The sequence below is a fragment of the Chiloscyllium punctatum genome, chromosome 11 (assembly GCF_047496795.1).
Source record: "Chiloscyllium punctatum isolate Juve2018m chromosome 11, sChiPun1.3, whole genome shotgun sequence".
NCBI lineage: Eukaryota > Metazoa > Chordata > Chondrichthyes > Orectolobiformes > Hemiscylliidae > Chiloscyllium > Chiloscyllium punctatum.
This window is the reverse complement of record NC_092749.1, coordinates 85,922,535-85,948,866: the sequence shown is the minus strand read 5'-3', so window position 1 is coordinate 85,948,866 and position 26,332 is coordinate 85,922,535. Positions and strand designations below refer to the sequence as shown.

Here is a 26,332-nt window from a genome sequence, read left to right as displayed (position 1 = left end):
CATCACAACCTATCAATTTCTATAGTTGGGATATCTTATAATTGGGATTAAATTTCAAATAACCACCTTATACATCTGTATCAAATGATGGTTTGATAATTAGGAAATTAGATTTTTATTTAATGACTGAAAATTACAGTAACATAATACATGTGGATTTCCAATGAAAAGCATAAGCATGTTACTATGAAATAAGATAAAAGCCACTTACCCTAACGGATTCATTCTTTTCAATAGACTATGTGTGCCACTTATACTATTGTGTATTCTACTCTTCTTGGATATGAATGCTTAACATTTTAAATTAACATTTAGTATATAAATTGGTTAACAATTCGTGACATATCACCAGGTCAACCAAAATCCAACCAGTCTCCTGGTGCTCAGTAAACTGTTGCTTCCTTTCCAAAGTTAGTTTTTTTAATATTTCAGTCCTGATGTGTGCAAGATGAAAATATTAGACTTCATATCCCTTTATGAAAAATTTAAATACTGAACAGGTGTATCTGACATTCTTCTTTGTACCATTTAATGGGAAATTAGCCTGTTCAAAATAAACAGATTGACACTTTCATTGGACTATCAACAGAGAAATGTCAGATGAACATGTCCACTAGTATGCTGTTGATTAATTTCAAGACTCAGAAGTACAGAGATAATAAACTATTCATTCATTTTATTCTAAAAAACGTTAGTAAGCCATATTAGTCTTCTTACGCACAAAACATCTGTTCAAAAACACGTTTTGTTAAAATTTAAAACAAAGAACTGAGGATGCTGGAGGTCTGATACAAATAATACCAGAAATTGCTGGAGAAACCCATCAGGTTTATTGGTATTTGTGGAGAGAAAACAATTAATATTTCAAGTCCAGTGACCCTTCTTCAGAACTAGAAGCAGCTAGGAAAAGGAGGTATTTACGTTGATGAAGAGGGATATGGAGGGGGAGCGAGCTGATCAGTGGAGATGGAACCCAGAGAGAATGAAAAAGAGTCGGCAGACAAAGGGATTGTTGATAGTAAGCCAGGGAAGAAGAGAAGCTATGAGGCTGATAATGGGGACAGAGTATGAATAGTTGAAAATGTGTTGGCTGTGCTGAAAACAAATCATTTCATGGATGTTGTGGGGGTAGATAGTGAATGTGGATGGAGGCATTCCTGCTCTGAAATTGTTAAGCTCGATGTGAATTCCTTAAGGTTGAAAGGCACCTAAGTTGAAGATTTGGTGTTATTCCTCCAGCTTCCTTGGAGTCTCACTGGAGCACTGCAGCAGACCTGAGACAGAAATGTTTGCATGGGAATACAGTGTTGTGTCAAAGTGGCATGTGCTGAAAGCTCATGGCCATTTTTACAGGAAGAATTTAGGTGTTCTGCAAGTGGTCACAATCTGCATTTCATCCCCCCATTGTAGAGGGAGATCAGTGTGATCAGTGAATACAAGAGACTAGATTTAATGAAGTGCAGATAAATTAGTGCTTCACTTGGAAGGTGTGCCTGAAGCCTTGGATGGTAAGGAGGGAAGAGATAAATGGATAAGTGTTGTACCTTCTGCGATTAAATGGAAGAATGCCATGGGGATGTGGGGAGGTGTTGGTAATGGAGGAGTGGAGGCAATGGTCTCTGCAGAATGCTGACAAGGAAGAGGTGGGGAACATGTGTCTGGTGTTTGCTAAATTGAAAATAGAGAAACTACAATGATATGAGGTGTGAGCTAACTAAAATAAATTGGGGAATAATGTCTGGCGGTTAAAAAAATGTCTCTCTTCCTACAGAATAATTACAGTTTTATTGTCTGAAGATCTACTCCATGCCATTTCTCTTAAGTGGTCCCAAAAAGCATTCCGACATTGAAAGGAGGAAATTTAACAAAGAAAAATGTATGATAATCTCAAATGTGTCAAAGTTTCTGTATGACTTTCACATTTCCAGCAACTACAGTATTGTACTTTTATCACAAATGGATTCGCTTAGCATGTGTCTGCTTTCATAGATGTGCTTTGATTGCTTGCCACATTTGAGATTATCACATCCCTTTTTTTCAATTCAGCAACCACCAGACACAGGTTCCCCACCTCTCCCTTGTCAGCATTCTGTAGGGACAGTTGCCTCCAGAGAAACTCAAAAGGTCTGGCAGGATTTGTGGAGAGAGAAACAGTGTTATTGTTTCAAGACTCTTCTTCAGAATGGGTAATGTGTACTGAGAAAGGAATAATTGGCCATCTGGTGGCGTAAAGCACTTTGGGAAAGAAGGCATATGGCATGCTTGCCTTCATTGGTCACAGCACAGAATATAAAAATCAGCAAGTCATGTTGCAGCTGTATACAACTTTAATTTGGATTATTGGGTTCAGTTCTAGGCGCCACACGACAAGGAGAATGTGGAGGCTTTGGAGAGAGAGTCTAGAAATGGTTGATCAGGATGTTGCCTGGTTTGGAGGGTATTAGCCAAGAAGAGAAATTGGACAAACTTAGTTGGTTTTCACTTGAATGTCAAAGGATGAGGGGTGACCTGGTAGAAGTTTGCAAAATTAGGAGAGACATGGATAGTTGGAATCGTTTTCAATGTTAATTACTGGGGGACACAGGTTTAGGTTAAAGGATGCATGTCTAAAGGAGACATGAGAGTCAGGTTTTTTACACAGAAGGTAGTAAATTTGCTGCAGAGGTGGTGGTGGAGGCAGATATAGTAGTAATGTTTAAGAGACATTTTGATTGCTATATAAATAGGCAAGGAATAGAGGGATACAGACTACGCAGAGGCAAAAGATTTTTAGTTTACAATGTGTTATGAAGGTGTAAGTGTGTACTGCACCTTTAAGAGAGATTGGAAGCTGACATGAACTTAGAGAGGGACAGAGTGCACTGAAAGATTTAAAAATGTGACATTTGGTTGACACAAATAGCTGGTTCTGTGTTGCCATGGTACAAAACAAATTTAAATTCGGCCAGTTTAAATTATGCCTCAGATACCAAAATCCAATCAAATATGCAGTTTGCTGTTAGGGATGTCACCAATATTTTGGAGTATACAACCAGATAGTTTGAACAGTTAGGGGTAGAACAGCAACGAGCACCAACATACAAACTGCTAGCTGAGTAGCTCTCTGAAAGGTACTTGTCTATAAGAAATTTGTGCAGCAGAACACCAAATCGACCTAGATGAATCTACAGAGAAAGTTCAACACCTGAAGACTATACCTGGGTTTGAAATTGATTTTTCCATACATTAAAGAGGGAATTTATCAGAACAGTTTTGTAAAGTGGGAGGCAAAAGGTAGGTTTAAGAGAAAGGAGTTGTAAACAGTTGTTTTTAATGTTCTCTGTTGGACTTAAATAATAAAATTGTTAATTTTACTTTAAATAGTGACCTCTGGGGTGGTCCTTTGCCTCTCAAAATTTAGCAGATTACCACGTGAGGGGAGCAGCTTCTGTGTCAAGTTTAAATTACCTTGTGTCGTAACAGTTTTAGGGGGCTCATCTGGAATTTGAACAGGTTTAGACAGATCCAGTCTGAGTTTGGGAAAGATTTGAATAGATTTGAGGTAAAAAAAAGCCCAGCAAAATTAAACACTTGCCGGTTAGTGTCCTACGTCTTTGAATAAAACGTAGGTGAGACAATTTGTTTAATTTCGGTTGCTTGTGGTGGGTTAAATTAGAAGTGAGAGGAATGGCTCTTAAAATGGCTAAAGTAGTTCTGGGGTTTGAAGATGATTCCCAAGTTTGCCAAGAAAGTTTAGAAAGAAAAGAAAAGACCATACACTTAAAATTAGCAAAAAGGTTAGAATAAGTAAAGCTGAAATTGTAAGGGAATTCTTCAAAAACCTAGGTGTGTCAGAGAAACAGACGAGTGCAGTAGAGTTAGAAAAACTTAAATTATAATTGAGGAAAATGGAGCTAGAAGATAAACAAAGAGAGAGGGGAGAGACAAAGAGAAAGAGAGAGGAAAAAAGAGAAAGACAAGGTTCTTAACTGAGCAAAGAGAGAGTAGAAAGGGAGAAAGAAAGCGATAGAGAAGAAAGGGAGTGAGAAAAAGAGAGAAGGTTCTTAGCTGAGCAAAAAGAGAGAATTTGAACTTGAGGTGTTACAACTTAATCAGCAAAGTCAAGTTTACAGGACGGAGATTAAAAGAGAAGATAATGCTTTGTACAAATATGTCAAAACTCTGCCACATTTTGATGGGAAAGATGTTGAAGCCACCTTAATTTCATTATGTTTCCGGTAGCATACAGACAGGAAGTGTGATGGGCAGCAAATGAACTACCTGTAGGTGGTCATCTAGGGGTACAAAAGACTCAGGCTAAGGTACAAAAACATTTATTTTGGCCTGGAATACACAAGGATGTGGTTAACTTTTGTCATATGTGTTATACATGCCAAATGGTAGGAATGCCACAGATGGTAATAAAACCAGCACCTTTGTTGCTAGTTCCCGCATTCAAAGAACTTTCACATGGGTTATAATTGATTCTGTACGTCCCTTCCAAGAACTAAAAATGCGAATTAGTACTTGTTAACCATAATGGATGTGTCTACCAGATTTCTGGAGGCAATTCCATTACAGACTATCAAGGCAAAAAGGGTGGCAGAGGAGTTAATAGCTTTCTTCACACGGTATGGGCTACCCAGAAAGATTCATTTGGACCAAGGTTCTAATTTTACTGCTAGGCTGTTTAAGGAAGTTATGGATAGCTTAGGAATACAGCACTTCAACTCAAGTACATATCATCCTTAACCCGTAGAGCTTTTGAAAGGTGGCATCAGACCTTGAAGACCATGTTGAGAGCATACTGTCAGGATTACCCAAATGATTGGGATAAAGGTATCCCATTGGCATTGTTTGCGATTAGAGATGCCACAAATGAATCTACTCAGTTTACTCCCTTTGAGTTAATATTTAGTCAAGAAGTGAGCGGCCCTTTGAAATTAAAGAAAAATTGACAGGACCAAAGATAGATTATGTATCGGAGGTATGCAAAAGATTAAATTGATTAGGTAAAAGAGGGCACAGCACAGAATGAAGCAGATGGCAGATAAAAACTCTGACACTCGGATATTTTCCTAAGGGGATGATGTGTTTAGTACTGTTACCAGTGATAGGACATCCCTTCAAAGCCAGGTTTAGTGGTCCCTATCAAATTGAGAAAAAGTTGGGTCAGGTGAGTTATCTGGTAAAGATGTTAGGTGGAAAAGAAACTGTATCGGGTATGTCATGTGAACATGTTGAAACAGTATTATACTTCAAAGAACTGGTGTTAGTTACTGCAGGGCAGAGTGAGGAATCAAATTCAGATTGTGGATTTTGATGTGCCTCAAAAATATATTAAAAAATGAAGAAGTCCTTGAGGAGTGGGATAGGTTAACAAACTGTCTCAGGTGCAAAGAACACAGTTGAAAGGTTTGTTATTGCAGTATGAGGACATACGTAGGGATCAGTTGGGAAGGACTAATGCTATTGTACATGTAGATGCAGGGAATGCTGTTTTGATAAAACACCCCTATCAGCTTAATCCTTTCAAAGACAGATAGGTCCAGAAGGAGGTGGAGGCTATTCTCAACGAGGATATCATCTAACCAAGCCAGAGCGAGTGGAGTATGTTGATTGCCTTCGTTCCCAAACCAGACAGGAATCAACGATTTTGCGTGGATTATCGGAAGGTCAACACCGTTACAAAATCAGACTCATATCCAATACCAAGACTGGATGACTATATTGAGAAAGTTGGACAAGCCAATTACATCACCAAGTTGGACTTATTGCATGGTTACTGGCAGGTACCTTTATCAGAGATGGCAAAATACATTTCTGCGCTTGTAACCAAATGAGCTATATCAGTTTAAAGTGACACCCTTTGGAATGAAGAATGCACCCGCCACATTCCAAAGACTCAAACAAAGTTGTGGCTGAGTTTACAAACTATGCAGTCTATTTGGACTATGTAATGATCTTTAGTAAGTCCTGGAAAATTCACATGGTACAGCTGGCAAGCTCTTTGAATGACTATGAGAAGCAAAACTGGTAATAAACTTAAATAAAACTGAATTCACTAAAGCAGAGGTGTTGTTCTTGGGACATAACATCGGTCATGGAAGGTTGACCCCATGAAATGCAAACACAAAGGTTATTGAGGAATTTCCATGACCAACCTCGAAGAGGTGCTTCGATTCTTGGGACTAAGCAAATTCCATTGGAAGTTTGTTCCAAACTTTTGTAGTGTAATGGCACCATTAACCAATTTGCTGAAGAAGAACACAATGTTTCGGTGGACAGAACAATGCCAGGAGGCATTCAAACACTGCACCAGTTTTAGCTACACCAACGTTTTTCAAAACCCTTCAAAGTTGCCATTGATGCTAGTGACATAGCAATTGGAGCTGTATAGCTACAGAAAAATTATGGGATTGAATTTCCAGTTGGTTACTTTTCAAAGAAACTCAACATCCACCAGAGGGAACACTCCACGATCAAAATTGAGTTTGGTACTGGCCATTTAATATTTTAATGTGTATGTCACAACAATGTGTCAGAGATGGTTGTGTACATGGATCACAATCCTCTTACATTCTTAGAACACTTTAAAGACAGGAATATGAGATCATTTCATTGGAGTCTTATGTTACAGACATTTAATTTACAAATCATACATGTTGCGGGGTGTAAGAATGTAATCGCAGATGCGTTATCGCAGATTTAACTGATACAGTATAGATGAGATTGATATCTATTCAATGTTTTATAATATGTGGAAAGTTAATATGAGCTTAGTTTAAAGTCATATATATGTCATGGTAATGTGGTTAAGTAATAGTGGGAAAAAAATGAAGCCATCTTTTCATTATGATAGTTCATTTTTTCTTAAGGAGAGAGGTGTTATGAAGGTATAGATGTGTATTGTATCTTTAAGAGAGACTGGAAGCTGGCATGGACTTGAGAGGGACTGAGTGCACTGAAAGATTTTAAAATGTGACATTTGGTTGACATAAATATCTGGTGTTGTGTTGCCATGGTACATAACAAATTTAAATTCAGCCAGTTTAAAGTATACCCCAGATACCAAAATCCGATTGACTTCGAATTTTATTGTCTGGGATTACATCAAACCAATGAAATGATCCGCTGTTTTGGGGTATAAAACCAGACATTTTGAACAGTTAGGGGTAGAACAGCAACAAGCACCAAAAAACAAACTGCTAGCTGAATAGCTCTGTCTGCGTGGGTTTCCTCTGGGTGCTCCGGTTTCCTCCCACAGTCCAAAAATGTGCAGGTTAGGTGAATTGGCCATACTAAACTGCCTGTAGTGTTAGGTGAAGGGGTAAGTGTAGGGCAATGGGTCTGGGTGGGTTGCATTTCGGCAGGTCGGTGTGGACTTGTTGGGCCGAAGGGCCTGTTTCCACACTAAGTAATCTAATCTAAAAAGGTACCTGTCTATAAGAAATTTGTGCAGCAGAACTAAGTCGACCTAGAGGAATCTACAGAGAAAGTTCAACATCCGAAGACTATATCTGGGTTTGAAATTGATTTTGCCGTAAATTTATCAGAGCAGTATTGTAGAGTAGGAGGTAAAAGATAGGTTTAAGAGAAAGGAGTTGTAAATAGTTGTTAGTTTTAATGTTCTCTGTTGGACTTAATTAATAAAATTGTTAATTTTACTTTAAATAGTGACCTCTGGGGTGGTCCTTTGCCTCTCGAAATTTAACAGATTACGGCATGAAGTGACCTTATTTGTGTGTCAGGTTTAAATTAATAGAGGGGTTTACCCTGTGTCGTAACAAAAGCATTATGTGTTGGCACAGACTTGGTGGGCCAAAGGACCTGTCCCAGTGTTGTACTATTCTTTGTTCGAAAAGATTTAAAAGCAGATCACTTGGAAAACTTGAAAATTCAGCATGGATATACAACAGGGAAATCATGTTGATAAATCTGGAATTTATCAACCGTACCAAATGGGAGAGCAAGCTGGAAGGGCCGAATGGTCTATTCCTATTCCTAGTTTCTATTTTTCTTTGATAGGTAATGTTTAACAAACTTAACTCAATTTTGAGATGTAGCTAAAATAGTAGACAGGAAATGAATACGGTGTCAAATATATGGTGTTCCAGAATGCATTTAATAAGGTTCTACATAATGTTCAAGAAATAGGAGGCAGGTCATTCATACATTATTATATTAACTATGCAGTGTAAGACAGTACAAAGGAGTAATAAGCATTAGCTCTATTTAGAAGGAGATGGTATATCAAAGTATTCTGTGCTGGGCCTCAACAGTTCTCCACATTTACTCAATACTTTAAAAACGCAATAAAAGGCTTATTTCTACATTTATCAATGACAGTGATTAGTAGTTTTATGATGTAGTGTAAATTTTTAAATTGGAAAAGATTAGAAATACCGACAGTACAAAGGCAATTAGTGGTCTATGTACATCAATCACTAAAATGCAGTGATCAGGTTCAATAAACAAAATGGTTAATTAGATGCTACTGTTATGAGGAAATGTTATCTAAGATATTAGTTTATAATATCATTAACTGAACATATATATCTTGAAATTTTTGAAAAGAATGGTTTTGTAAAGAAACAAAAACCTGGATACATCAACAACCAGTTTGTTAGTGTTGCAGTTGCAAAGAACAATTGGCTTGAATCGAGACACTTGCAGAGATAATCACATGACCTGGTTTATGGGTGCAAATAAAGTTTGCTCTGAATACAGATAGGGAAAGTTTGTCAGTGGAACAATATTCTTTATCCTTTCTCTTTCTCAGAAAACAATTTCATTACAGTTTGTAAGTTGAAAAACCCCTGGAAGGCCCTTTCATTACTCTTACAAGGTGTATTTAAATCTATACCACTATCTTCAGAAAAAGAGACTTCAAAACAGGAGATAGATAACGAAGCATCGTAGTTAACTGTATCACGTATTTGCTGCATTCTCCATGGTAACACCTTTATCAAGAAGAGTTTGTCAAATCAGTACTCTTATCTCATAGTATGAATGATGTTTTCCCTTTATATTAACATTCTTGCAAATTTCTTGACAAGATGAAAATGATCAATTTTTTAAAAATTAAAACTCTGTTGCAACCAGCATACAAGTGGGAAAAGGAATCAGTCCACTTTTTTAAACTGGGTCATTTCATGACTCCTTAGAGAGCCAGAATATAAAGAAAAGGAAATCTTTGTGTAATAGCACAAAACCCTTGTTAGACCATATACAGTTCTGGAAAGATTGTTACCATTTTTGAAGTGTTTAGTAGAATTGATAGAGTAGATAAATATAAACTTTTCCTGCAGATGGTGGAGCTCTTGACAAAAGAACATACCTCAAAATAAGAACAAAGATCATTCAGAGGAGAAGTTAATGCAAAGAGTGGTACAAAAGGAAGATCCCACCCAGAGAAAAAGAACATAGTTGATAAAATTATTCATTTATGATCCAGATGTTTTTGCTAGCCAAGGAATAGAATGTAGAGCCAAGGCAGGGAAAAGGAGTCATGGCAGAGATTGGTCTCCCTGAATCTAGTTCAAGAAACTAAATGGTCTGCTCCTACTCCAAAGTACAGCTATTTTCCTCTCCTTTCTACCAAAGCTATGCAGTATTGGTTTTATAAATCCAGCCAAAGAAACAACAAATGCAGCAGAGAAAACTGCAGCTCAAATGCAGCTCTATTATGTGACAGTAGTACTCCAGCATTATAGTGATTGATAATTTCACAGCAAATGTTCTAAATTAATTCAAATATTCCAATAAAAGTAAGAATTAATTGCATCTATAAATACAAAATATTAAGTACCAAAGTATTTCTTTCTTACACACACTACATTTAATATATTTTTAATGCCCATTTACCTTGCCATCTGGGTACCGAATTTCCTCTCTGACATTATTATTTGTAACTTTCCTCTTAAAATAGGTAGACTCTTTTCTTGATAAAACAGAGCTGGGCCGTGAAATCTGAAAAATTTAAAATAATTTCTTACAGCTAGCTGAAGATAAAACACTGTGGTTGGAGATCAAAGGACAATAATTAGTGAGGAACCCTGAAACAAAGTGATAGTTAGGTTACAGCTTTAAAGGAAGATCACATCAGCGAAATCATATTGGTGGAAAGTGATGCTAGAAATACATTACTGAATGGCTGTTCTTTGCCTCTCCTCCTGATCCATACCATTTTCATACAAGTAAATTATCTCCAGTATTCTATTTTTACGATGTAGATAATGAAACCATATTTGGATATTCAAAGGTTATCAGTGAGATTATGATTTACAACAAATTAATTAGAACACAAATGAATACATTCTAGGTAAAATCAATGATTTTTTTCAATAATTTGATGAGTTATTTTGACTATAATAATGCTGACACCATCTTATTAATTGGACTTACACATCACGCATAAACTTTAAAAAGTAAAGTATATATTTGCACAAAAACAATTAACTTCAATGTACTGTTTTTATTTTATGAAGCAAAATGTGCTGAAGCCTGAGTAGTTAGATTTTTAATATTCAAAAGTTGAAGTTAAAGAAACTAAATAAACGAAAGCTGGAGGAATTTTTTTTCTGGCCCACTTTGACAAAAATGTATATATGCTCAGAAATTTCACGTTCTGGTCCACATTGTTGTGCTTGGCTAATGTTTAGTTTCAAATTACAGACTGATTCAGAATCAAATACTTAGTTTATTAAGGAAACCAACAATAATGACTGTAAGGGTTGCCCATATCTGAGTAGTACAAAATGGCTGTTAGGGCTGCCCATAACTGAGTAACATAAAATGATAGTTAGGGGTGCCCATACACAAAATGGCTGTTAGGGCTGCCTACAACTATTGCTGACAGCAACATTTTCTTGAGTTGTAACTGATGCAAAAGAAGATATAACGTTTAACAACATTTGGCTATTTTTCATAGAACATTTGAAACTAACACATAAGATAACAACATTTGAGCAATAGCACTTTTGACTACCTCACACTAATGAGTTGTTTAATCATTAATTCTAGATCTGAGTTACTTCATAAAAGGATTCAAATCAGACCACAAATAGTTAACAATTAGTTAAGCAAGTGCAGCAAGAAAAGTCTCTCTCTCTGTCTCGTTCACTTAGAGTCATAGAGATGTACAGCACGGAATCAGACCCTTTGGTCCAACTTGTCCATGCCGACCAGATATCCTAACCTGATCTTGACCCATTTACCGGCACTTGGCCCATATCCCTCTAAACCTTTCCTTTTCATATACCCATCCAGATGTCTTTTAAATGCTATAATTGTACCAGTCTCCAACACTTCCTCTGGCAGCTCATTCCATATACACACCAGCCTCTGAGAAAAAGTTGCCCATTAGGTCCCTTTTCTATCTTAAGATTTTGGAATGTGAATTGGGATGTGCTAAACCACATAACTGTTGGAACTGATCAGACGTCAACATTCTTTTGTTCTCCCTTTAATAATAAGTTTAAAATTCTTGACCTAATTAATTGGAAGTTCTTGCAAATATTACTCGGACAGTAACCATTGTGAAAAGCCTCAAAAACATCATGAAGGACCATGATTAGGCCTTGAGCCTGTCCATCTCAGTAAAGATGCTGTACGAGACAGCCAATCACAGAGTGACAATTTGGTACTGCTGACTAATAGTAATCAAGGGCCGGGGTGGGGTGGGGTGGGGAGGTGGTGGTGGTGGCATGTGCACTCTAAGTTAACATATATGAAATAAGACATTCTGAAGTTTGTGCACCTTTTCATGCCATCGTGCCTTGCTTTTTACTGTAATGAAGTAAATAAAGGTCACCAGAAATTTGCCCAGTGACTCAGACTCATTGAGAAAATACACAGATCTAACAGCGACAATAAAAAATGCAAACCTTCTGTTCAAGGTCAAAACTATCCAGTGGAGTCTTCCTTCCCCTTGGGGTTGCACTGCGACTCCTACAGCCTGAAGGAGGTCTCTCTTGCGATCTGAGTGCTGAGCTCTGATTTAAAGTTTGTGTTTCTTGTATCTGTGTTAAAAATATTTAAAGTAATTAATTGAAAACAATTCTGACTGAAAATATACCTGTTCAAAAGCACATCAATTCTGTTTAATCATTAGTTATCTATTTAGTTGGTAATATTTGGTTTCTTTTTAATATTTTATGATGCAGGTATAATTGATACACTGAACAATTAAAGCTACAACTTATGAACTTCAAACAAATAAACAATCAGTCTAAAACACTTAGTTATCAAATAAAATTTCAAACACAAATACATATAAGGGATGTCAATATGAGAAACAGGATGTGGCAATGCCAGTGTTGTTCTGCGTCGACAAGGTCAAAAATTACAACACCAGATTATAGTCCAATGGGTTTGTTTGAAAACACTGGCTTTCACAGCACTGCTCCTTCATTAGGGACTAGCACCTGGTGAAGAAGGAGTGCTCTAAAAGCTAGAGTTTTGAATCTAAGAAACAACACAGAAGTAACATAAACATTAAGTCAGTAAGTTATACCTTTATTCATTTTCTGCTATAATGTTTAGAACATAGAACATACAGAACAGCACGGTACAGGCTCTTTGGCCCTTAATGTTGCCCTTTATCCTACTCTTAAGGAGAAACTAACTTATGTTGTACTATCATCCACGTGTCGCTTAAATGTCCCTAATGCATCTGAATTAACTACCACTGCTGGCAGTGCATTCCATGCACCCATCTACCTCTGTATAAAGAACCTACCTCTGATATCTCCCTTAAACCTTCCTCTAATCACCTCAAAATTATGCCCCCTGGGAAAAAAATCTCTGGCTATCCATTCTATCTATGCCTCTCACCATCTTGTACACCTCTCACCCTTTTTCGCTCCAATGGGAAAAGCCTTCGCTAACTCAATGTCACTTCATAATACATGCCCTCCAGTCCAGGCAAAATCCTGGTAAATCTCCTCTGCACTGTCTCTTAAGCTTCCACATCGTTCCTATAATGAAGTGACTAGAACTGAACACAATATTCCAAGTGTTGTCTAACCAGGGCTCTTTACAGATGCAGCATAACTTCATGGCTCTGAAACTCAATCCCGCTGCTAATGAAAACCAACACACCATACACTTTCTTAACAACAGTATCAACTTGGTGGCAACTTTGAGGGATCTATGGACATGGACCCTAAAATCCCTCTGTTCCTCCATACTTCCAAGAATCCTGCCTTTAACCCTGTATTCTGCATTCAAATTCGACCTTCCAAAATGAACTACTTTACACTTTTCCAGATTGAATTCCATCTGCTATTTATCAGCCCATTTCTGCATCTTGTCAATGTCTCATTGCAACCTACAACAGCCCTCCACATTATCCACCACTCCACCAACCTTCATATCATTGATAAACTTACTAACCCACCCCTCCACTTCCTCATCCAAGCCATTTATAGAAATTACAAAGAGCAGAAGTCCCAGAAAGATCTCTGTGGAACACCACTGGTCACCAAACTCCAGGCTGAATACTTTCCATGTACTATCACCTCTGTCTTCTGTGGGCCAGCCAATTCTGTATCCAGACAGCCAAACTTCCCTGTATCCCATGCCTCCTTACTTTCTGAATGAGTCTACCATGGGGAACCTTATCAAATGCCTTGCTAAAATCTATGTACACCATATCCACTGCTCTACCTTCAATGTGTTTTGTCACATCCTCAAAGAATTCAATAAGGCTTGTGAGGCATGACTGGCTCCTCACAAAGCCATGCTGACTATCTCTAATCAAACTATGGTTTTCAAGTCATCATAAATCCTGTCTAGAATCTTCTCCAATAATTTACCTACCACGGTTGTAAGACTGACTGGTCATTATCTGCCAGGGTGATCCCTATTCCCTTTCTTGAACAAAGGAATAACATTTACCACCTTCCAATCATCTGGCCCTAATCCAGTCAACAGTGAGGACACGAAGATCATCGCCAAAGGTGCAGCAAACTCTTCCTTCGCTTCTTGTAGTAACCTTGGATATATCCCATCTGGCCTAGGGGAGTTATCTATCCTTATGTTTTTCAACATTTTCAGTACATGCTCCTTCTTAACATCAACCTGTTCCATGCTGTCCTCACAAACGACAAGGTCTATCTCAGTAGTGAATACTGAGGACCTCCTCTGACTCCAGGCACAAGTACCCTCCAATATCTCTGATTGACCCTACCCTCACCCTGGCCATCCTCCTGTTCCTCACAAAAGTGTATAATGCCTTAGTGTTTTCCTTAATCCTACCAGCTAAAGCTTTTTCATGCCCCTTTCTAGGTCTCCTAAGTCCATTCTTCAGTACCTTTCTGGCTAACTTATAACCATCTAAAGCCCTGTCTGATCCTTGCCTCCTGAACCTTAAGTCTGCATCCTTCTTCCTCTTGACTAGAAGTTCTACATCCCTAGTCACCAAAGGTTCCTTCACTCTATCATCCCTTCCTTGCCTCAGAGAGACAAACCCTATCCAGTACTATCAACAAGTTCTCCCTAAACAACCTTCACATTTCTGTTGTGCATTTTAATGAGAACATCTGTTCCCAATTTAGGCACCTCAGTTCCTGCCTAATAGCATTATAATTCCCCCCACCCCATTAAATATTTTCCCATATTGTCTGCTCCTATCACTTTCCATGACTATAGTAAAGGTCAGGGAATTGTGACCACTATCACCAAAATGCTCTCCCACTGACAGATCTGACTCCCGGCCTGGTTTGTTGCCAAGGATCAAATCCAATATGGCCTCCCCTTTCGTCAGTCTATCTAATCCTTCCTGGTCACACCTAACAAAAACTACTCCATCCAAACTATTTGAAATAAGAGATTCCAATCAATATTAGGGAAGTTAAAGTCACCCCTGACAACAACCCTGTTATTTCTGCACCTTTCCAAAATTTTCTTCCCAATCTGTTCCTCCGTGTCTGTTGCCATTGGGGTGGGGGTGGGGGAGTTATAAAAAACTCCCAATAAAGTAACTGCTCCTTTCCTATTTCTGAGACTACCACCCATTCTGACTATGTAGACAAACCCTTCTTGACACCTCCCTATCTGCAGCTATGATCCTGTGGCTGATTAGCAATGCCATTCCCCCACCTCTTTTACCCCCATTCACCCCCACCATTCCTTTTTAAACATCTAAACCCTGGAACATCCAATAAACCATTCCTGCCCCTGTGATATCAAGTCTCCGTAATGGCCAAACATCTTAATTCCATCTACTGATCCAGGCTCTTAAGTTCATCATCCTTATTCCTGATACTTCTTACATTAAAATAGACATACTTCAACCCATCACACTGACTGCAACTTTACCCTATCAACTGTCTATCCCTCCTCACAGATCTCTGCATGTTGTATCTAACTGTTCAATACCTATTCCTTCCTCAGATCCGTAGCTCTGGTTCCAACCCCCCTGCCAAACTAGTTTAAGCCTTCCTGAAGAGCTCTTGAAAACCTCCTGCCCAGGATATTGTTGCCCCTCCAGTTCAGGTGCAACCTGACATTTAGAAAAATAGAAGAAGTAACACCATAGTAGAAGGAACAACATGCAGTGGAGTACGCATCTACTTAATGTTTGGTGCAGTCATTTTTGGTTCAAATTCCAGTTTCAGGATATTATCATGTTCCATGCAAGCTTCCAGTGTCCAACCTCACCATTTTAAATTCACATCCATTTTAAAGGAAATGCATTTCTACATGTTTAAATCTTACAATTTAAATTGTGGAGTTATAAACATAGTGTGCCCTTTCTGTGATGATGCACCTTTAAAGCACATGTTTTGTTAATAGGTCAAACATTTCGACTAGTAAATAAAACCTTCAATCTCTGTCATGGAATCCTATTATTTTGTGACTGTATCTACTCCAAATATCTGCATGTAATCTGTGTTTCAGCTAAAATGTTGACTTCTGATGCGGTTTCTGTTCCTTGCACTGCCAACCAAACTTGCTGCCCAGGCCTCGTCCCCAAGGTTTTAGGGTTGCAACATGTGAAATCAGTGGCCTAAAATTTCATGAAATATGGACAGCAAGCTGAGAACATGCATCTAAATACACAAGACTTACTTCATACAGAAACTCAGGCCTCTTGTATAAAGCTAGGCAAAAGTGAGGACTGCAGATGCTGGAGATCAGAGTTGGTAGTGTGGTGCTGCAAAAGCACAGCAGGTTAGGCAGCATCCTTGGAGCAGGAGAATTGATGTTTCGGGCACAAGCCCTTCATCAGGAATGAGGCTTGTGGGCTGGGGTGGCTGAGAGATAAATGGGAGGGGGTGGGGTTAGTGCGAACGTAGCTGAGAATGCGATAGGTAGATGAAGGTGAGGGAGAAGGTGATAGGCCGGAAAGGAGGGTGGAGTGGATTAATGGTAAAGGTGATGGACAAGTCAGGAGGGTGGTACTGTGTTGGAGGCTTGGGATTGTGATAATATGGAGGGAGAGGATATGAGGCAACTAGTGAAATCCACTTTGACCCTGTGTGGTTGCCAAGGTGGAATATGAGGCGTTCTTCCTCCAGGCGTCAGGTGGTAAGGGTTTGGCGACGGAGAAGACCCAGGACCTGCATATCCTTGGCGGAGTGGGAGAGAGACTTGAAGTGTCAGCTGCGAGGCAGTGGGGTTGGTTGGTGCAGGTGTCCCAGAAATATTCTCTGAAATGATCCACAAGTAGGCATCCTGTCTCCTCAATGTAGAGGAGACCACATTGGGTGTAACAGATACAATAGATGACATTGGCGGAGGTACAGGTAAATTTCTGTCAAATGTGGAAGGATAAGATTAGATTACCTACAGTGTGGAAACAGGCCCTTCGGCCCAACGTGTCCACACCGACCCGCCGAAGCGCAACCCACCCATACCCCTGCATCTAACACTACGGGCAATTTAGCATGGCCAAATCACCTGACCTGCACATCTTTGGATTGTGGGAGGAAACCGGAGGAAACCCACGCAGACACGGGGAGAATGTGCAAACTCCACACAGTCAGTCGCCTGAGGCGGGAATTGAACCCGGGTCTCTGGCATTGTGAGGCAGCAGTGCTAACCACTGTGCCACCAGATCCTTTGCGGGCCTTGGACAGAAGTGAGGGGAGTGGTGTAGGCACAGGTTTTGCACTTCCTGCAGTGGCTGGGGAAGGTGCCAGGAGTGGGGTGTGGGCTAATGGGGTGTGTGGGTGCGACGAGGGTGTCAAGAAGGGAATGGTCTTTCTAGAACACAGATAGGGGTGGGGAGGGAAAAATATATCTGGTGGTGGGGTCCGTTTATAGGTGGCAGAAGAGGCAAAGGATGATGCAATTATTGCAGAAGTTGGTAGGGTGGAAGGTGAGGACCAGGGAGAGTTCTGTTCTTGTTGCGTTGGGAGGCATGGGGTTCAAGGGCGGAGGTGCAGGAAGTGGAAGAGAAGCGCTGGAGGACATCATCAACCAATGGTAAGGGAAATTGCAATCTTGGAAGGAGGTCATCTGGAATTTTCTGAGGTGGAATTGGTCATCTTTGGAACAGACACGGCAGAGGCAGAGGAATTGGGAATAAGGGATGGCTGTTTTTAACAGGAGGTAGGGTGGGAGGAGGTGTAGGCTAGGTAGCTGTGGCAGTTGGTGGGTTTGTAGTAGACATCCATGGTTAGTCGGTTGCTGGAGATGGAGATGGAGACATCCAGGAAGGAGAGGGAGGTGTCTGAGATGTTCCAGGTGAATTTGAGGTTGAGGTGAAAGGTGTTACTAAATTTGATGAACTGTTCAACCTCCTCATGGGAGCACAAGGAAATGCAGTCATCGATGTTGCGGAGGAACAGGTGGGGTGTGGTGCCGGTGTAACTGCAGAAGATGGACTGTTCCACAGACCCATCAAAGAGGAAGGCATAGTTGGGTCCTACGCGGGTGTGCATGACTACCCCTTTGGTTTGGAGGAAGTGGGAGGATTGGAAGAGAAGTTGTTCAGGGTGAGGACCAGTTCAGCCAGGCAGATGAAGGTGTCAGTGGAAAGGTACTGATTGGGACAACGGAGGGCTTGGATGCCTTTGTCGTGGCAGCTGGATATGTACAGGGACTGGATGTCCATGGTGTAGATGAGGCATTGGGGGCTGGGGAAACAAAAATCTTGGAGGAGTGAAGGGCGTGGGTAGTGTCCTGAACATAGGTGGGGAGTTCCTAGACTAAGGGGGACAGGATGGTGTCAAGGTATTCAAAAATGAGTTCAGTGAGACAGGAGCAGGCTGAGACAATGGGTCGACTGGGGAAGTCAGGTTTGTGAATCTTCAGTATGCGGTAGAATCGGGAAAATGTAGAGTTCATGGACAATGAGGTTGGAGACTGTGGATGGGAGATGCCCTGAGGTGATGAGGTTGTGGATGGTCTGGGAGATATTGGTTTGATGATGGGAGATGACATTGTGGTCGAGGGGGCAGTAGGAGGAGGTGTCTGCGAGTTGCCGCCTGGCTTCAGTGGTGTAGAAGTCAGTGCGCCAAACTGTATCCATTGCACCCAATGTGGTCTCCTCTGCATCAGGGAAACAGGATGCCTAGTTGTGGATTGTTTCAGGGAACATTTCTGGACATCTGCACCAACAAACCCCACTGCCCCATGGCTGAACACTTCAACATCCCCTCCCACTCCGCCAAGGACATGTAGGTCCTGGGCCTCCTCCATCTCCAAACCCTTACCACCTGACACCTAGAGGAAGAACGCCTCATATTCTGCCTTGTCACCTGCAACTACACGGGATCAATGTGGATTTCATCAGTTTCCTTATTTTCCCTCCCCCCAAATTATCCCAGTCCCAAGCCTCCAGCTCAGCACCGCCCTCCTGACCAGTCCACACCTTTCCCATCTATCTGCTCCAACCTCCTCTCCGACCTATTATCTTCTCCCTCACCTTCATCTACCTATCGCATTCTCAGCTACCTTCCCCCCACCCCCACCCCCTCCCATTTATTTCTCAGCCCCCAGCCCATGAGCCTCATTCCTGATGAAAGGCTTATGGCTGAAACGTCGATTCTCTTGCTCCTTGAATGCTGCCTGACCTGCTATGCTTTTCCAGCACCACACTCTCAACTCTTGTATAAAGCTCCCAAAAAGTGTGTTTGCACTGAACACACAATAATACAAAAATGTTATTTTTGCAAAAATGTTTGCCAAATTCATGTGCCATCTGCCATGAAGCACACTGTAGACAGACAGCTTAAGTTCTTTTCAATAAAGACCTCATGCTGAATACACTGGTGAATATGATGAACTGAAACATGGGGTGGAATCTTTTGGCAAAAGTGAGGACTCCAGATGCTGGAAATCAGAGTCTAGATTAGAGTGGTGCTGGAAAAGCACAGCAAATCAAGCAGCATCCGAGGAGCGGAAAATCGATGTTTCAGCCACTCCTGATGAAGGGCTTTTGCCCAGATTGTCGATGTTCCTGTTCCTCGTATGCTGCCTGACCAGCGGAATCTTCTGGGCCTGACATTGGCTATGGTGAGAAATGTTGCAGAGTTGCATGAAAAGTCGAACAAGGTTTATCTTGATGATGGGAACAACTTGCTCCATCTTTTTGACGAAGTTCCATACATTGAGATGAGATTCTTGCTAGGGAGTGACCAGTTGCCTATTAAAGGGTATCATAGCTTGTTAATTACCTTATTACTTGCAGATTTCACTTCATTAACATGTATCAAAGTCACATAATCTGCTGGAAGAATTCTTGATAAGTAAATCAGAAAAACCATTTAGGACAGAGATGAGGAGAAACTTCTTCACCCAGGGAATGGTGGCTGTGTGGAATGCTGTGCCCCAGAGGGCAGTAAAGTCTCTGGATTCATTTAAGAAAGAGTTGGATAGAGCTCTCAAGGATAGTGGAATCAAGGGTTATGGAGATAAGGCAGGAACAGGATACTGATTAAGGATGATCAGCCATGATCATATTGAATGGTGGTGCAGGCTCGAAGGGCAGAATGGCCTACTCCTGCACCTATTGTCTATTGTCTATTGTAACTTCACCTCACCTGCGATAACCTCCACGTTGGTCACTATGCAAAAGCATCTCAGGGCACAATCCGTGGACATCAGCTGTACACACTCCTTACCTCAGACATAGGCATTTAGTAACTGCCAACACACCAGGATCCTCATGGCACCTCTGTGATCCACTTGCTGGATGGTAAGGATGTAGAGACCTCCATTTTAGGATGCACCAGCAACTAGCATTGAAAGCTGCAGCAAGGACACTTCACGCACAGAGACAGGTACCCAGCTCACATATTAAACCAGGCTGCAACTCAGGGTTGTGTCCTAGCACTCACTGGCTTAGCACTTTGCTGCGTGCTCACAGAATCCCTCCCTTGCCTTATGTGTTACCTTGCTTTGCTGGTCAGCTGTCCTCAGTCAAGGGCATGGATATTTGCTGTATGATTGTGTAGAAAAGTGTGGCACTAGAAAAACACAGCAAGCCAGGCAGCATTCGAGAAGCAGGAGAATTGACGTTTTGGGCATACGCCCTTCTTCAGCACTTTTTAACTCTGATCTGCAGCATTTGCAGTCCTCACTTTCTCCTGTTTTACAGTGTGCTATGTCAATCTTACACCTACACCTTAAATCAGTAAAAGTAGTCACTATTGTCCAGAAGAGTATAGGCTGCTCTTTTGTTAGTGGGAGATGAGTAGCGGTGAGCTTAACCTGAAGGTCACCATGCCTCGGGGAGGGGGCGAGGTTGAGAAAGCACACCTTCATGGTAATCTTGGCTGGTGCAGAAACTGACATCATGCAGTTAGTGTCAGTTTGTATCACAGACCAACCATCTAGACAACTGAGCTAATGAATACTCCATGTGACAGTAGCAAGCAAGCATTCAGCCTGAGAATCTCAAGGATTAGTCCTCGCCAAAGTCCGCAGAGGCATCTACCAGTAAGGGGGTCCCAGCACAGTAAATCATATTTATCTTCTAATATCCATCCAGGGCTCACCTTAACTTCAAGTGAAGGTCAGTGAATGATAACACTTCGCATAACTAACTCATATGCCAGAAGGTGGTGGGGATGGCGGGGGCAAGAGGAGGGGGGATGCAAGTTCATATATGGGTTGGGTAGGACCTTGGTGAGTCTAGGAGGTTCAGGGGAAGAGCTTTCAAGAACCGGATCTGGAAGTTATTACTAAGCCAGCCAACTGTAATTGCTTAAACAGGTCTTCTGCTTGTCTCACACGCTATTCTCATATGTCACTATATACCACAATTTCATGTAAATAAATTACACAGAGTCATAAGAGTCACCGAGTTATAAAACACAGAAACTGACTATTCAGTCTAACTTGTCCATGCTGACCAGATATCTTAACCTGATCTAGTCCCATTTTCTAGCATTTAGCTCATATCCCTCTAAACCCTTTCCTAATGAAGGGCTTTTGCTCGATATGTCGATTTTCCTGCGCCTTGGATGCTGCCTGACTTGCTGTGCTTTTCCAGCACCACTCTAATCTTGACTCTGATCTCTAGCATCTTCAGTACTCACTTTTGCCTTCCCCCTAAACCCTTCCTATTCATGTACCCATCCAGATCCATTTTAAATGTTGTAATTTTACCCATCTCCATCACATATTCTGACAGTTGTTTCCATATATACACCACCCACTGTGTGAAGAAGTTGCCCTTCAGGTCCCTTTTAAATCTTTCCCCTCTCACTTTAAACCCATGCCCTCCAGTTTTAGACTCCAGTATTCTGGGAAAAAGACTTTTGCTATTCACCTTTTCCATGCCCTTCATGATTTTAAAAACCTCTATAAGACGAGCCATCAGCATCTGACATTCCGGGGAAAATAGCCACAGCCTACTCAGCCTCTCCCTTTAACTTAAACCCTTCAATGCTGCCAACATCCTTGACAAGTTTAACAACATTTTTCTTATAGCAGGGAGATCAGAATTGAACTCAGTATTCCAAAAGTGGCCTCACCGATGTTCTGTTACAGCTGCAACATGACCTTCCAACCCCTATACTCAATTCACTGCTCAATAAAAGTAGCATGTCAAACACCTTCTTCACCACCCTGTTTATCTGCGACTCCACTTTCAAGGAACTATGTATCTGCAGCCCAAGTCTATTTGTTTGGCAACACTCCCCAGGACCCTACGATTAACTGTGTAAGTCCTGCCTTACCAAAATGCAATACCTCACTTTTATCTGAACTAAACTCTTTCTACCACTCCTTGGCCCATTGGCCCATCTTACCAAGGTACCATTGTACTCGTGATAAGCTTCTTCACTATCCACTATACCACCAATTCTTGTGTCATCTGCAAACTTAATAACCATATCTCCTACATATCACACCCAATCATTTATATAAATGATGGAAAACAGTGGACCCTGCACTGATCCTTGCAGTACACCACTCTTCACAGGGTTCCAATCTGAAAAACACAGAGTGTTTTCCTCCACCACATAGGTGTAAACCCTAGCTATGACTTGATTCATAAGCATCTGGAATGTAGCTGGGGCACTCCATAGTCCAAATGACATCACTTGTCCCTAGTAGATTCCATTTAGTGAAACAAAAGTGGAAATTTTCTTAGATTTCGATATTAATGGAAATTACCATTGTCCCTTCAGTCTCAGAAAGGAATGTGAATCCCATCAATACTCTCTTCCAATCATCGAATTTGATATGAACCTGCCTTCATCACTACATTTATTTTTCTAAAATCTATTTGAAATCTAGGGATGATCCATCACTTTTAGGAACCAACACTACTGCTGGATTCCAGCTGCTTGGACTTGGTTCAGTCAAGTGGTTTTCCAGCATGCTGAATCTGTTTTCACTTAATTTTGTTTCTCTGGGTCCAACTGGTAAGGATGCTGTTCCATTGGTCCTGTAACTCTTATGACCACATCATGATTAGATAATGTCGTACGTCCAGACATATCTACAGATTATCTTATACTTTTTCAGTAGTATTATAAGATCTTCCCTTGTGCTTCCTCTAAATGTGAAAACACAGTGTGTAACTTACCCATTATTTCTGTGTTAGCTTGTCAAATTATAGGAGGTTTGCTTTGAGAACCGTCAACCTTGCCTTATTGTCTGTCATTTTCCACTACTCTTATCATTTGACACACTTGTTCCTCCTTATCCTCTTCCCTACAATGATATTTTCTCACCATGTTTATGTGACAATAATCCATTATTTTTCCTATGACCAGGAGTATAAGTCAAATATTTGACTTTTAGAAGTTAATCTCACCAAGGCAACAACATCAATACTTCATTGCCCACTTGAAACATTCCAGTTGCTGAATGTTTATCTACACATTCTTTCATTTTACTTGTGAAACTTTCATATTCACTGTGCTATCTTACCTGCGAGTCTTTCTAGAAACATGGACATTTAATTCAACTGTTAGGATGCATTGTTTTGGTTCAAAAACTTCTCAATTTTAATGGATCTCTGATTTCATGACCATGACCCAAATCAAATGGACTAAATCCAATAGATTCATTTGGGATCTCTGTTAGCAAATCATAAAAACCTAATCCTTTGTCCTAGTTCTGTGGGTATTTTTTAATCATTGCTTTGAGAGTCTGATGCATCTCTCCAAAGCTCCATGGTTTGCAGATGATACATAGCTGACTTCAATTGTTTATACTCAAATGCTGATGAATTCCTGGAAAACTTGAGGCATAAAGTTAAAACCCTGGTCAGATGGTATCTCAATTGATAGTTCATAATGAGTTTAAAAATTGCACTAACTTTTCGACCACAACCTCAAGGAATACCTTCTAGGACTTGGGTTGTCATACCCATATTACAAAGTTATGCTGATGTCCTGCTTTCATTTTCAATAATAGTCCTATATGATCTCCTCAAACATGTCCAAATGGTCTTCAAAAACTGCTTTGGCTATCAAAGGTGCTGGTTTGTTTATATGTTGAGGTTTCCCTCCTACCTAAGATGTACGACATGTTTACAAAACTGCATTACATCTTTATGAAGTCTTGGCCATATAAAATACCATTTAATCAATGCTTATGTTTTCTGTATTCTGTTTTGTCCACTCAGGAATTTAATGCGCTGCTCACAATAACTCATTACCATATCTGGGCAGTACCACTATTTAATGAACAACCACCCATTCTTCATCTGCAGATTTGTAAGAATGTTTCACATTCTCATCAGAACTCTATTTTTAATATAATAGTGTTCGAGAACCCCTTCAGCCTCATCCTGAGTCTCAAATAATCAAGGCATGCCAAACACTTCTTTTCAACTAGGAGAAACTGCAAATGCTGGAGATCAGAGACAAAAAAGCGTGGCACTGGAAAAGCACAGCAGGTTAGGCAGCAGCTGAGGAGCAGGAGAATCGATATTTTGGGCATAATCCCCTCATCCGGATGAAGGCCTTATGTCTGAAACATCGATTCTCCTCATCCTCAAATATTGCCTGTGCTGCTGTGCTTTTCCAGCTCCGCACTTCTTGACTTCTTTTGAACTGTCTTCTTCTTGAATAGAATGTCAGCTACCTTAATATCTGCTTGTGATATTACTGTGACCTCTGATGATGGACTTTTTTTAGTCATTGCTCAAATTACCACAGATAATGGAAAAATCCCCATAACTGCTTCTGTAACTGTTCCAATACATTAGTCTTAATTGGGCCTTCCATGATTACAGGTGATCTATAACTTTCACTCTTGCTAAGTCATTTTTCAGGAGTAAATCAACCCCATCCACAGATAATTTCTTAACTACCCTGATTACCACTAGACCAGACAACAAGTCACATTGCAAGTGAACTTTATAGAATGGAACTGGGATATACTCTTCCCATATTCAGTTTACTAACACATTGGCTTTCACTGAACTCTCCAAAGAGAAAAATAAATCTTTCTCCAGAAAGACAGTTTCAGTAGCCCCTAATACTGTATTAGCATAGACGCTGAATTTGAAGAAAAAGGGGTTATCTTCCCTTTAGACAAAAAGCCTTCATACCTCTCACTACTCTATTTTTTCTTCTTCACTCACATCAGTGTTTACCTCCAGTCTCTTAGTTGTAGTTAAAGCTACAATTTGATATGTGACATTTTCCTTTTGAATTTACTTTTCAAACTCATTCTTGTGAGATCCAGTAAGTCCTATCAGTTTCCTTTATAACCTCCATGTCCATTAACCCATTATATGCAATGTAGAGAAGTAATGAGCTGCGTTACTGATATCTGTAATGGTCCAATATTATTATTATTGTTTTTAGGGTGTAAGAAAAGCAGTTTCTCCTTCAGATAGATCTTTGAATGGGTGCTCTTTCAAACACTTGCTATTGTTATTATAGGACTCATTGGATCAGTTCATAATGGATATGTAATGTAGTTGAAGGTGTGCACTGTACCTTTAAGAGAGAGTGAAAGCTGAAAGCTGGCAAGCACCTGTCATGTGACCGACTAGCAGTCACACAGTGTGCTGGAAAATTGAAAGATGTAACACTTGGCTGTAACCTAGACACCTCAAGTTATTTTCACAGCAGTTTGAATTTAACCAATCAGTTTAAATTACGCCAGAAGAAACTAAAACCCAATCAAATTTGAATTTTACTGTTTTGACAACGTCAAACTAATGAGACAAACCAATTTTTGGGTTATAAAAAAAACAGGCATTTTGGACAGTTAGCTAGAAAGAGCACCAACTGCCATTGAAAGACTGCTATTCACCACACTCTCTGTCAAAGGTACCTTTTCCATATGAAACTTCTTTGCAGCAGAAGACCAAAGACGATCCAGGAAGATCTACAGAGGTAGACTGATACTGGAGATGACAGCTGCTGTCTAGTTTTGAACATTAGGTTTCTGTAAATTTAATAGGGGCTTTTATTGGATCAGGATATTGTGATAGAGTAGGAGGTAGATAACAAACCTTGAAGAAAAAGGAGGCTTAGAGTTGTAAATAATTGTTGTTTAATGTTCACTTTTAGAGTTACGGAATATATTGATATTTTTGTTAAATAGTAGAATTTGGGTAGTTTTCTATCACTCATACTTCAAACAATTACGAGGTAAAATTAGAGGTTATGCTATGATACCCCACTTAGTGGACGGATCCCATTTTCCCTTTCGTTGGTCCCTGGAGGGTTTCTTATATTTAGGCATTTTTATTACCCCAGTATTTGGTCAGTTTTACAAGGCTAACTTTGTGCATTTACTGGAAAGGATAAGGCAGGACCTCCAGCGATGGGGAGACCTTCCAATTTCCTGGCTGGGTAGAATAGCACTAATTAAAATGAATGTCCTGCCCCGTCTCCTATACCCTATGAGAATGCTTCCGGTGATGCTGCTGAGGCTGGCACTACGTAAATTATATGGCTGGTTGGGTTCCTTTATCTGG

The 26,332-nt window shown here is 40.3% G+C and overlaps 1 protein-coding gene across 1 annotated transcript in view; it reads right to left on the bottom strand.

Moving 5' to 3' along the window:
- The window catches only part of LOC140483396 (centrosomal P4.1-associated protein-like), a 184,722-nt gene that overhangs the window by 12,260 nt on the left and 146,130 nt on the right, over positions 1-26,332 (bottom strand). The window contains exons 14-15 of the mRNA XM_072581646.1: positions 11,868-12,002; positions 9,847-9,951 (exon numbers count right to left, since the gene is read on the bottom strand). Of these exons, the coding sequence (XP_072437747.1) occupies positions 9,847-9,951; positions 11,868-12,002 (240 nt within the window). The remainder of the gene's footprint in view (positions 1-9,846; positions 9,952-11,867; positions 12,003-26,332) is intronic.